The sequence below is a fragment of the Lethenteron reissneri genome, chromosome 67, assembly GCF_015708825.2.
Source record: "Lethenteron reissneri isolate LAM-NWPU_2019-01 chromosome 67, ASM1570882v1, whole genome shotgun sequence".
In the NCBI taxonomy this organism is placed as follows: domain Eukaryota; kingdom Metazoa; phylum Chordata; class Hyperoartia; order Petromyzontiformes; family Petromyzontidae; genus Lethenteron; species Lethenteron reissneri.
The window spans coordinates 6,675,112-6,688,856 of NC_083845.1; the positions used below are offsets into that span (position 1 = coordinate 6,675,112).

General features: G+C 52.9%; 1 protein-coding gene across 2 annotated transcripts in view; it reads left to right on the top strand.

Moving 5' to 3' along the window:
• Window positions 1–8,264: 8,264 nt before the first annotated feature.
• LOC133360170 (multivesicular body subunit 12B-like) overlaps window positions 8,265–13,745 on the top strand; it is a 76,443-nt gene continuing 70,962 nt past the window's right edge. Inside the window, exon 1 of one of the 2 annotated variants that reach the window (XM_061578776.1) lies at window positions 8,265–8,559. Coding sequence is in view for 1 of the 2 variants with exons in the window: in XM_061578775.1 (XP_061434759.1) it covers window positions 8,861–8,901 (41 nt within the window). In the remaining variant the exon portion in view is untranslated. Of the gene's footprint in view, window positions 8,560–8,800; window positions 8,902–13,745 lie in introns of those variants that run through there. The other variant, XM_061578775.1, reaches the window with a different exon arrangement.

The following is a 13,745-nucleotide window of genomic DNA, read 5'->3' on the forward strand; positions in this document are numbered from 1 at the left end:
TTTGGCGCGCGTTCTCGCGGCGGGCCCGTCACAAGGGCCCGTCCTGGCACGCTCAGTGACGGTTGTTGACGGTCCGGGTGCAAGAGAGTCAGGCGTCGCTGCCGAGTGACCCCCGACCCCTCCGGGAGGGGTTGGTGGGTGTGGACCCGTCACTCCTGTTGCGCCTGGGGACGGAACAGTTGATGTCGGGTTAGGCGAGTGCAGCGACGTCGGGGAGTCGGCGGAACCCTCACACGTTTGGCCATGCGTGTGTGTGTGTGAACCACGGGGCGGCGCGATGAATGGTTTCAACCTTGAGGGGTGCACATACCACCGGCGCCTCCCCCATTTGACGCGAACACATTGCGGCCGCAAGACCTGTACGACCTCCACTGGCCCCCGCCACGGCCGTACCAATTTTGACGAGGTTGCCAGCGGCACCTGGGGACAGTGCAACCACGCCCTGTCCCCTGGTTTCCATTTGACCACCTGCACCCGCCCCAACCGAAGCCTCTCGTTCGCCTTCTGGCGGAGTTCAGAATTTTGCACGGCCGCTTCCCGCGCCTCAGACAATTGAGCGATGTTAAATTTAACGTGTTCGGACAAATTAGACTTCGCCTGGGGCGCCGAGAGCTTCAGCTGGGTCGCCACAGGGGGGTTAACTTCGCGCCCATACATTAAAAAGAAAGGGGAAAATCCGGTGGCCGCATGGGGAGCCATTCTGTAGGCCTGCAACACACCGGCTATGCGGAGGTCCCAATCCGTCTGGGATACCGACACCTGCTGGGACAGCATGGACGTGATGGTCCGATGCAGCCGTTCCACCATCCCGTCAGTTTGTGGGTGATACGGAGAGGTCCGAACCTTCTCCGTACCCAAGAGGTCGCACACCTCACGTAGGAGTTTACCAAAAAATTCCTACCCTGGTCAGTAAGCAGCCGTTCCGGAGCACCCTTGTCGAGGACATAGCCCTGGACAAAGGCCTCCGCGATGGCTGCTGCCGACTGGTTCGCCAGGGGCCAGGCCATAGGCCATCTTGTGAAGTATTCAACCCCCGTTAGTAAATACCTATTGCCCCTGGGTGTAGCGGGAAATGGGCCAAGTATGTCCAGAGCGACGAGCTCGTTAACCCGGGAAACTTTTATGGACTGCAGCGGAGGGTTGGACCCCCTAGCAGGTGGCTTCCTCTGCGCGCATTGCGTGCATGACCCCAGGAGATCCCCCACGTCCTTTTCCATGCCCGGCCAGAAGAAATCTAGCTGGAGCGTGGCAAAGGTCTTGTGAACCCCCAAGTGCAGAAGCCGCTCATGAACAGCCCATACCACCTTACCCCTTAAAGCAGCAGGCACCACGAGCCGCTGGCGCCGGGTTTTACCATCCCAGTGCATTAAAAGTCCCTGGAACAACCCCCACGAGTCAACGTTTTCCACCCCCTGGCCAACCCCCCCGGCGCGACGGCGCAGAGCGAGGAGGGAGGTGTCCTCCATTTGGAGGCGACCCCATTCCGCGACCGACAACCCCAGCAACGAATCCCTCCCTTCTTGCTCGATAGGACCCGAAACCGAAGGCGCATCGGCAGCGGCCACGAGGACCGAATCGGTGGTGACGTTCGGAGACCTACAACGCCCCGAACCCAAGAGGCACGCGCACTTCCGAAGTGGGTGGCAATCGCGACAGGGCGTCAGCGTTCGTGTGGCGGAGACCCTTACGATATGTGGTGACAAAGTCATAGTCTTGGAGAATCTCCAACCATCGAGACAACTGGCCCGATGGTTGTTGAACCCGCAGGGCGTATTGTAGGGCCGCATGATCTGTACGGACGGTGAACCGCCGACCGTACAGATACGGGCGGTACTGCTGAATGAAATAAACAATCGCCAATAATTCCCGACGGGTAACGCAGTACCGCTGTTCGGCTGGAGACAGTACCCGACTACCGTAAGCCACCACATGCTCTACGCCCCCAATGAGCTGGGACAGCACGCCCCCGATGCCCGTGTTACTTGCGTCTGTATCGAGCAAGAAGGGTTGTGAAAAATCCGGGTAATTCAACGGCGGAGCCCCCACCAAAGCATTCCGGAGGGCGCGAAAAGAAGCCTCCTCCTCCGGCCCCCAATGAAACCTGACTCCCTTGGACGTCAAGGCATGCAATGGTTTCGCAATCGTAGCGAAGTCAGCCACAAATCGCCGATAATACGACGCGAACCCAATGAAACTCCTGACCTCTCCCACAGAGGTGGGAGTCGGCCAGGAGCTGACGCATTCCGTTTTGGCGGGATCAGTGGATATCCCCGAGCGCCCAACAATGTGACCCAAATATCGCACCGATTCGCGGAGTAAATGGCACTTCTGTGGTTTAAATTTCAAATTGGCAGCCCGCATTTTGAGAAAAACAGCACGCAACCTCTGGAGGTGTTCCTCGAAGGATTTGCTAAAGACGATGACATCGTCTAAGTAAATCAAACACGAATCCCATTGCAAACCTGCCAAGACCAATTCCATTAACCGCTGAAAAGTTGCCGGCGCAGAATGTAAACCCATCGGCAAGCGGTTAAATTGGAAGAGACCTTGCGGTGTACGAAAAGCAGTCTTAGGTTTTGATTCGTCATCCAGAGGAAGCTGCCAGAATCCTGATAGCAAATCGAGGGTGGAAAAGAATCGCGCACCGGCCAAGGCGTCGAGCGACTCATCCATCCGAGGAAGCGGGTACGCATCTGCCACAGAGATTTTGTTGAGACGCCGAAAGTCGACACAAAATCTCAGTGAGCCGTCATGTTTTTTCACCAAAACGATCGGCGCGCCCCACGGGCTGTTGGAAGGGGAAATGATATCGGCGGCTAGCATGTCATCAACAGCCGATTTGACATGATCCTTTTCGGCGGGACTCAACCGAAAGGGATTTTGGCGGATTGGCGCGCTGTCACCCGTGTCAATATGGTGTCGCAGCAATTTAGTACAACCAATATCAAATTTGTGTTGACTAAAAACGTCAGCAAATTCGCTCAGGAGAACTCGCAGCTGCGCGCGCTGCGAGTCGGACAGGTCCACTGAACCCGCGCAAAGCGCATCCAGCCATCCGTCATCACAGTCCGAATGCGGTCGCGACGGAGGATCGGTGGATACCTGACCCACGAGTGGTTCCTCATAGGGTACCGGCGTTGCGTGTGCAAGCACGGTCCCTTGAGGAACCACGGCCGTTCGCGATCCCACATTAAGGACTGCAATGAAGGGGTCCCCATCCCCTCTCACCATGGTCTGAGCCGCGAGCAAATCGGGTCCATTTACCCCGGCCCGAGATGGTCCCAACAAGACCCCCCGATCCGCAACCCCTTCATTAAACGGCCGACGCAACCTAAGAGGGACGAGCATCTGAGCCCCCGGAGGTACGCGCACAGTTTTTGTCACGAGCGCCTGCACGGTGGCAAACGCCCGGCGCTCCGTGGTGGGGGAAGACAAAAATGTAACGCGTCGGCCCGATGGGAGCTCAATGCACCCCTGGTCAATCAGGATACGGATGGGCATTTTGGCCAAGAAATCCGTCCCCAACAGGCACGGAACCGCGAGTGAGGAGGAAACCAAAACAGGCCCGGATAATTTAATGTCTCCAATGCAGATAGTGGCGCGGATTTGACCAATAATGCCCAGCGAGCCCCCGTTAGCAGCATAGCATGGCACGTCAACAGGGAGCAAGGGACGACTTTGAACGGGAAGGATGTTATAAATCAAATCAGATATAATGGTCGCCGATGCCCCTGTGTCAATTAAAATCCGCACCTCTACCCCATCAATATGACCGACCACAACCGATGATCCCGCCGACGCAGCAACGACACGATGGGCGAGCTCCGACCACTGACCCGGTTGGAGCGCTCGCCGCATTATAGAACAATCGCGCGCGACGGACGGGGAATTTGGAGCCCTGTTTGGTTGAGCGCGTGAGTGTGTGTCGGATGTGTGCGTGGGCCAAACGTGTGAGGTGCCGCGACTCGCCGTATTTCTCTGCTGGAGCTTGGAAGGAGACGGCGTGGCGTCCTGACGAGGTGTCGCCCCGCGCTGACGGGGAGCCCGGCATCCTGACGCAACGTGGCCTTGCAGGCCACAGTTGTAGCAGCGTGTGAGCGCCCCCGATGTCCTGGGCTGCTCCTGGCGGCTCGGTCCATTCCGAGCCTGTGGTGCCGCCGCTCTCCATTCCCCTCGCCGCTCCACCCCGCAGACCTCCTCCGATGGGAGGGCGGTAGCCGCCATGGCATGGCTGGCCGCCCCCTTTGCCGCCTTTCGACGCAGGGACCGCAAGCCCCCGTGCACATGGCATCGCCGTGCACATGGCATCGCCGGTCGCTCCGATGTTGACGCGCCGGCCGGCGTTGATGATGTCACGGCTTGTGCTTGGCGCTCAGCAGACACGTGACGCGGGCCGGCCCCGCCCTCCGCTCGTACTGTAGATATGGCGGGAAATTTGACCGCGAGCCGCGTCGGGGTGGCGGGAAACGTCGCCCCGCGCCGGCTGCCGTCGTCGACCCGCGCTGCTCCTCCAGCCCCCAGCCGCGTGATCTCCTCCAACGCGGCGGCCGCGGCGTAGAGCAGGTCCGCCAGGCGGGAGTGGGCCAGCCGGAGTCCTTCGGCCGACGCATCCCCCTCCTCCTGTCGTAGCGGCGCGGGCGTACTCGGCCCCGGCTGCTCCGATTCGACCCCGGCCATCTCTGGTGGTGATTCGGCCGCGGGGTCTTCCATCTCCGACTCCCTGGTACGTGTCGTCCCTCGTGTGTCCATCGTTGGACGTTTACTTCTGACCCCAGATGTAGTAAGTATATATGTAGGCTTGACGACAGGATCGGAGGCACACTTATTTATTACACCAACACATTTATTACAGGTCACTTGGCTACAGGGATTCTCGACAGCTAACCCCTCTAACCTATACCAATTCCTCCACTACGGGACTAGGGGAGGCTATCTGTCCCAGCTTGGTTAAGCTGGGATCCCGGCTCCCTGAGTCACCAGACCAGCTTCGTCTGGGCTCTCGGGGCCACGCCACCGGCTTGCCCTGGTCGGCCCTTATAAGGACAGCGAGCCAGGGGAGCTCTGGGGCCTACACTAGCTGGTCTTCCGTCTTCTCTGGTTAAAGCTGAGTCCCGACCTCGAGCCCTCGAGCTCATCACCTTTTATAGGACTCGCCCCCGAGGGGGGGCCCGTGGGGGATACACATGCGGACGTCGGTGCGAGCGCCACCCTTGTGTACGGCCGTAACCCCGCCCCTTGTGTTTGTTGGCCATCCGTGGCCATGCATAATCACACCTCAACATTCGTAGCCATGCGCAATTACACCTCTACACTTGCTTGCGCGCTTACGACCGTGCATATCTTTCGGTCGTTTTTTAACCCACTTCCCGTGATCCAATCGAGCTGACATTTTGCACACAGACTCGTTGTGCGAGACAATTTATTTTCGTGAAAATTTTTTCCAAAATGTTACACTTTTTAGGAAAAAAAATTATATTTAATTACCAATTGCTTAATGGTGACAGGAAATCATCTGACCCATTGGTGGCAGCCATCTCAAGCCAGAGGACGAGAGGACTCTAGCCGCCACGCATATAAAGGATTTATAGTGGAAAAACTTTGTTTTTAAATCCTTTATATTAAGTTCGCTTGCTTGCTTGCTTGCGTGCTTGCGTGCTTGCTTGCTTACGACCGTGCAAATCTTTCGGTCGTTTTTTTAACCCACTTCCCGTGATCCAATCGAGCTGACATTTTGCACACAGACTCGTTGTGCGAGACAATTAATGTTCGTGAAAAAATTTTCCAATATTTTACACTGTTTAGGGAAAACAAATTAAATATTTAATTACCAATTGCTTAATACTGGCAGACAATCATCTGACCCATAGGTGGCAGCCATCTCAAGCCAGAGGACGAGAGGACTCTAGCCACCACGCATATAAAGGATTTATAGTGAAAAACTTTGTTTTTACGGGTTATACTTATTAGCCTCTGGGTTCTCCTGTTCTCTTCCCCTCCACATTTAAAAAGTAATATTTTTAAAAAACTTTTTTAAAAACACGCTTTTATGAAATGTACCGTACTAGTAATGGAAGAACTCCACAACTCCAGCAAGTGGCCCCGAAGCTTGCCATAACGTAAGGGGCCGCGGTGATTTACAGCCAACGTCAGTTGAGCGTGGACAATAAGACCCAAGCCGAAACATAACATGTAAAAAATAATTTATAAAAATATTTTTTTTATTTTTCATGATAGAATATAGTATTGTCATCAGTATGACACAAGTATACCAAGTATTCAGTCGATACCACATTGGGAAGTGGGTTAAAATTGAGTTACAAGATTTGAGGGAAACAACAAAGTGAGTTAATAAAAAGCGTGTAATATTACTGGTAGGAACCACCTGGTTCCACCAACCCACAGGGGATTATTGTGTCCGTCCGTCGTGCATCCAAAAATGGGAGGGGTGGGGCTGGGTGGAGAGGGGAGGGTGGGGAGGGGCTGGGTGGGGAGGGTGGGGAGGGGCTGGGTGGGGGGTGGAAGGGGTGGGGAGGGGCTGGGTGGGGAGGGGCTGGGAGGGGAGGGGTAAGAGGGGTGGGGCTGGGTGGAGAGGGGCTGGTCACCCCGTGGTGCCCTTATAAAACTCAACGTTTAACCTACTCACGCCGGCTTGTGCCCGCCCTCACAGTCGGGCATATTTGCGGAATACACCACGCCGCCGTTGACCCTGCAGGCCATTGACCGAGCAACCCAACGTTCCTACCAGCTCCCTCCGCAGCAGGACAACGTGTTTATAGCGCAGAGAGAGAGAGGGCGAGGCGGGGAGGGGGTTGGATTAAAAAAGTACAAAGTAAATAAATAAATAATATGCTAATCGCCTCGTGAATAGTGGGGAGAGGTGGGGGGAGGGGGGAGGTGGGGAGAGGTGGGGGGAGGGGGGAGGTGGGGGGAGGTGGGGGGAGGGGGGAGGTGGGGGGAGGGGGAAGGAGGGGGGTGGTGGGGGGAGGGGGGAGGTGGGGGGAGGGGGCGGTGGGAGGTGGGGGGAGGGGGGAGGTGGGAGGTGGGGGGAGGGGGGATGTGGGAGGTGGGGGGAGGTGGGGGGAGGGGGGAGGTGGGGGGAGGTGGGGGGAGGGGGGAGGTGGGGGGAGGTGGGGGGAGGTGGGAGGAGGTGGGAGGTGGGGGGAGGTGGGAGGAGGTTGGGGGAGGGGGGAGGTGGGAGGTGGGGGGAGGTGGGAGGAGGTGGGGGGAGGTGGGAGGAGGGAGGTGGGGGGAGGTGGGAGGAGGTGGGGGGAGGTGGGAGGAGGTGGGAGGAGGTGGGAGGTGGGAGGTGGGAGGAGGTGGGGGGAGGTGGGAGGAGGTGGGGGGAGGTGGGGGGAGGTGGGGGGAGGTGGGAGGAGGTGGGAGGAGGTGGGGGGAGGTGGGAGTTGGGAGGAAGTGGGGGGAGGTGGGGGGAGGTGGGGGGAGGTGGGAGGTGGGAGGTGGGAGGAGGTGGGGGAGGTGGGGGAGGTGGGGGGAGGTGGGAGGAGGTGGGGGGAGGTGGGAGGTGGGGGGAGGTGGGAGGAGGTGGGGGGAGGTGGGAGGTGGGGGAGGTGGGGGGAGGTGGGAGGTGGGGGGAGGTGGGAGGAGGTGGGGGAAGGTGGGAGGAGGTGGGGGGAGGTGGGAGGAGGTGGGGGGAGGTGGGAGGTGGGGGGAGGTGGGGGGAGGTGGGAGGTGGGGGGAGGTGGGGGGAGGTGGGAGGAGGTGGGGGGAGGTGGGGGGAGGTGGGAGGTGGGGGGAGGTGGGAGGAGGTGGGGGGAGGTGGGAGGTGGGGGGAGGTGGGAGGAGGTGGGGGAAGGTGGGAGGAGGTGGGAGGAGGTGGGGGGAGGTGGGGGGAGGTGGGAGGTGGGGGGAGGTGGGAGGAGGTGGGGGGAGGTGGGAGGAGGTGGGGGGAGGTGGGAGGAGGTGGGGGGAGGTGGGAGGTGGGGGGAGGTGGGGGGAGGTGGGAGGTGGGAGGAGGTGGGGGGAGGTGGGGGGAGGTGGGGGGAGGTGGGGGGTGGGGGGAGGTGGGAGGAGGTGGGGGGAGGTGGGAGGAGGTGGGAGGAGGTGGGGGGAGGTGGGAGGAGGTGGGGGGAGGTGGGAGGAGGTGGGAGGAGGTGGGGGGAGGTGGGAGGAGGTGGGGGGAGGTGGGAGGAGGTGGGAGGAGGTGGGGGGAGGTGGAAGGTGGGGGGAGGTGGGAGGAGGTGGGAGGAGGTGGGGGGAGGTGGGAGGAGGTGGGGGGAGGTGGGAGGGGGAGTGGAGCCCTTTAAACTCACAGCTGCTACAGCTGAGTCTCGCCGGGCACATAACCACACAACTCTTGCACGATTTTGTAGCCGCTAAGCGGCGGTTGTTCGTGGTACCGATAACCATTAGTTTGTTATCGTCGTTGTGTTTGTTTCGTTGGTGGCGGTGCGGTTGTTTTAATTTGTTTTAGTTTGCACGATACTGATTGTGCGTTATCCGAGATCTCCACACGAGGGGATTTTGTTCAAAAAATATTTTATTTATCAATTCGCCCGCGATATCGCCTCAGAAAAAGTCACGAGGAGGAAGCTGATTAAGGTAACGCGACGTTTTTATAAATATATTTTAAACAATTAAATGTTTTTTTTGTTTGCTGTGTTCTTAGTCGCGCCGAAACGCTCCAACATTACACACACCAGTTCGACACCAGGACCTCGACTGTTTAAAGTTAAATCTAAGCCGGGTTTACGATGATAAAACATCGTCGGTTGTACGCGGTAACATTGTTAAACTAAATCAAAAGAAACATTGTCGTAGAGTTTCTCTTGAAAGACCGACTCCACGAACTCCCGTAGCGGCCTAGTCAATCCACGGTGTTTCCTAGAAAGCCCTGCCGAAGATGAAGCGCTTCGCCCGGCCGGTATTTTCCTTGTGCTCGCTGTAAGTGTGGGACTTATTGTTATATTTATTGTAATTTTTTAAAATGTTAAATTTATTGCCGTGGTCATGTGTACTTTCATGCCTTTCGTACGTTGCGTACTGTTGTTTTAGCGTGCGGATTTAGTGTTTTAAATCGCTTTTGGCAACGTGTTACTAAACAATAGTGACACGATTTAAAGCTTTCGTGACTGCAGGGATTCATCTTCTTGGTTCTTTCGGTAAAGTCACGTAGAAGGGAAATAATAAAATAATAAAAATAAAACATAATAAAAGAATGTAGAATGGAAATAATAAAATAATTAAAATAAAACTGTTGTAGAATGGAAATAATAAAATAATAAAAATAAAACATAATAAACGAATGTAGAATGGAAACAATAAAATAATAAAAAATAAACCATTCTTTTATTAAGTTTTCTTTTTATTATTTTATTATTTACATTCTACAATTGTTTTTATTATTTTATTATTTCCAATCTACATTCTTTTATTATGTTTTCTTTTTATTATTTTATTATTTCCATTCTACAATTGTATTTTTATTATTTTATTATTTCCATTCTACATTCTTTTATTATGTTTTATTTTTTTTATTTTATTATTTCCATTCTACGTGACTTTACCGAAAGAACCAAGAAGATGAATAGTGACACGGTCGTGGTGAAGTATGGTGAAACGGCGCAATTAACTCGCGAATGCCTTTATCCAGCAGTGGATTTACAAAGGGACTGTAGGTTACACTAATTAAAGTACTGTCCTCGAGCGCGGCAAAGTGTTAAGAGGAGCAAAATCCATTGTTGTACTGTACGTGCTATGTTCCCCACGTCTATGCGCCCAGCCTTTAACAAATCTCTCATCCAGCAGTGGATTTACAAAATGTCTCTCGCCCTCTCTCTCTCTCTTCACGCGTACTGCAATGCATCGTATTTTTGTTTAAAAACTGTTATTTTTGCCTTTTTACATTAGCCTGACTCCGGCCATAGGACTGGAATTTCCACTCTCGATCGTCCCCATGCTTTTTAGCTCGTTGTGGCCGATAAAATAGGTACACATTTGATAATAGTTTTTTTTACCCTTTTATCTGGCAACAAAACTGACACCTTTTTTACAAGGAGTCATGTTTGCATTGACCATAATACCTAACTGTGCACTAACTGTGCTTATATAACCAGATTGCTATCGGTAAGACCGGCAAGGTAGTTAACATCTCCTAGCCACCATGGCACCCTCTTGATTGTTTCACAGATTGCCCACGGGACCAGTATGGACTGTGTCCAAACGCACGTGACGTGTCGATATTTCCTCTGTAGATAGGAATTTAACGACTCGCTCGACTGCAAATGCAGTGAGGTGGACTGATGCAACACACGTGTTCTGTATGTATGTGCGTTCAACTTCTGACCCGCCGTACGTAGCCAACCTTGCTCATTGAAGGTGCGGAAAAGACAACAAAATAAACACAAAATGCAGTTATAGTAGTAGGTTTTTACCCTTTAAACTGGTACAAAAACTGACACCTTTATACAAGGCATCATGTTTGCAATAACCACAACACAAGCAGTCAAATGCAAACAAAAAGAAACAACTCTGATAATGTTAATGATATGCACTGCCCTTGAAGTTGATTGGTCCACACCCGAGACAGCTTTTCTTAGAGCCTAGTCTCCATTGGTGTTGGACCAGATGACGCCAAAAAGCGTACAACTCAAAAACAGCGCACTATCAGAGTATTGAGAGCTCGGGGTAAGCATTTACACCATGATACCTCTTTTACCAGTGGCAAAATATAGTAATAGGTTTTTTACCCTTTAACCTGGTACAAAAACTGACACCTTTATACAAGGCATTATGTTTGCAATAACCACAACACAAGCAGTCACATACAAACAAAAAGAAACAACTCTGATAATGATAAAATGCAGTTGTAAAGAAATGAGTTTGTCGATCTAAGTGATGATTTAAAAGTGCATAGCTCCATTGTCTTCCTAATATCAACAGGAAGAGCGTTCCAGACGGCCGCAGAAGTGCATCTGAACTCGCGCCATGCGGTGACCACCGTTGCCTTTGTTCGATGGTTATCCAAACGCCCGCCCGCTGCTGCCATGACGATGACCGGAGTTTGCGTGATGATGCTTTATGCTCCTTGACGAAATCAGCGAGGTCATTGTGTGGTTCATTTGTGACGAGCGCTTTGTGTGAAATGAGTGCGACCTTTATCACGTATTCGTTTGGCAGTCGGAAGCTAATGCAGCCCAGCGAGCCCCTGGACGGAACAAGGCCAGATCTTGCAGTGCCCCATCGCGACACGTGCCAAGGAATTTTAATCCGGTGGAATAAGCGAAACGCCACTCGGCTACCAACCCCCGATGCTGCCAATGGAATGGATTTTACAAAGTAAAAAAAAAATCCATTTGTAGTCTTGCCGGTGCTGCTTATTCCAAACGCCTTACGAAAGAAGCAGAGTAAAACATAAATATGGAAAGGGGGGCGGGGTGGGGTAGAGAAAGCACGGGTTAAGAAAATGTGGCAGCGAAATTGAAATTCGATTAAGTCACAATATAGATGAGTTGAGTCGCATACAGTGAGGGATGATGCACTCAGCGAGGCTATTGGCGGAAACGTCATGAGATATTTTCCAAAACATTATATCGGGTAAAGAGTCGCCAACAAATGGAGGAAACACTAACAGTCTCAGATTTGTGGACAACGTTTGGAATAGCAACTGATGTATGCACATACATGTTGAACTTATTTCGTGTTGAGTCCATGGACAGTGTTGAGTCCGTGGGCAGTGTTGAGTCCGTGGGCAGTGTTGAGTCCATGGGCAGTGTTGAGTCCATGGGCAGTGTTGAGTCTATGGTGCAGTGTTGAGTCTATGGTGCAGTGTTGAGTCCGTGGGCAGTGTTGAGTCCGTGGGCAGTGTTGAGTCCGTGGGCAGTGTTGAGTCCATGGGCAGTGTTGAGTCTATGGTGCAGTGTTGAGTCTATGGGCAGTGTTGAGTCTATGGGCAGTGTTGAGTCTATGGGCAGTGTTGAGTCTATGGGCAGTGTTGAGTCTATGGGCAGTGTTGAGTCCATGGGCAGTGTTGAGTCTATGGTGCAGTGTTGAGTCTATTGTGCAGTGTTGAGTCTATGGGCAGTGTTGAGTCCATGGGCAGTGTTGAGTCTATGGGCAGTGTTGAGTCTATGGGCAGTGTTGAGTCTATGGGCAGTGTTGAGTCTGTGGGCAGTGTTGAGTCCGTGGGCAGTGTTGAGTCTATGGGTAGTGTTGAGTCTATGGGCAGTGTTGAGTCTATGGGTAGTGTTGAGTCTATGGGTAGTGTTGAGTCTATGGGCAGTGTTGAATCTATGGGTAGTGTTGAGTCTATGGTGCAGTGTTGAGTCTATGGGCAGTGTTGAGTCTATGGTGCAGTGTTGAGTCTATTGTGCAGTGTTGAGTCTATGGGCAGTGTTGAGTCCATGGGCAGTGTTGAGTCTATGGGCAGTGTTGAGTCTATGGGCAGTGTTGAGTCTATGGGCAGTGTTGAGTCTATGGGCAGTGTTGAGTCTATGGGCAGTGTTGAGTCCGTGGGCAGTGTTGAGTCTATGGGTAGTGTTGAGTCTATGGGCAGTGTTGAGTCTATGGGTAGTGTTGAGTCTATGGGTAGTGTTGAGTCTATGGGCAGTGTTGAATCTATGGGTAGTGTTGAGTCTATGGTGCAGTGTTGAGTCTATGGGCAGTGTTGAGTCTATGGGCAGTGTTGAGTCTATGGGCAGTGTTGAGTCCATGGGCAGTGTTGAGTATGGTGCAGTGTTGAGTCTATGGTGCAGTGTTGAGTCCATGGGCAGTGTTGAGTCCGTGGGCAGTGTTGAGTCCGTGGGCAGTGTTGAGTCCGTGGGCAGTGTTGAGTCCATGGGCAGTGTTGAGTCTATGGTGCAGTGTTGAGTCTATGGGCAGTGTTGAGTCTATGGGCAGTGTTGAGTCTATGGGCAGTGTTGAGTCCATGGGCAGTGTTGAGTCCATGGGCAGTGTTGAGTCCATGGGCAGTGTTGAGTCTATGGTGCAGTGTTGAGTCTATGGTGCAGTGTTGAGTCTATGGGCAGTGTTGAGTCCATGGGCAGTGTTGAGTCTATGGGCAGTGTTGAGTCTATGGGCAGTGTTGAGTCTATGGGCAGTGTTGAGTCTATGGGCAGTGTTGAGTCCATGGGCAGTGTTGAGTCCGTGGGCAATGTTGAGTCTATGGGTAGTGTTGAGTCTATGGGCAGTGTTGAGTCTATGGGCAGTGTTGAATCTATGGGTAGTGTTGAGTCTATGGTGCAGTGTTGAGTCTATGGGCAGTGTTGAGTCTATGGGCAGTGTTGAGTCTGTGGGCAGTGTTGAGTCTATGGGCAGTATGTATATTGAACCTCTTTCGCCCACCGTACACAGCCAAGCTTGCTAATCGGAGGTGATTGAAATGGTGTACTGTGCAGTACTGTACAGGTAACGATTCAAGCTCTGAACGCAGGAAGTCTGCTAAGTGGGGCTCCAAATAGAATTGAGCAGAAGCAACGTCATGGACGACAAGGTCACCAAGGGGATCTGCTTTTTTGGGATGTTGATCCTTTGGGGGGCGGAGGTGGGGGAGTACCTTTTTAATTTGTCAACGTACAATCAAAACTAATTTTTAAATCCTTTATATTAAGTTCGCTTGCTTGCTTGCTTACGACCGTGCAAATCTTTCGGTCGTTTTTTAACCCACTTCCCGTGATCCAATCGAGCTGACATTTTTGCACACAGACTCGTTGTGCGAGACAATTAATGTTCGTGAAAATTTTTTTCCAAAATTTTACACTTTTTAGGACAAAATATTATATTTAATTACC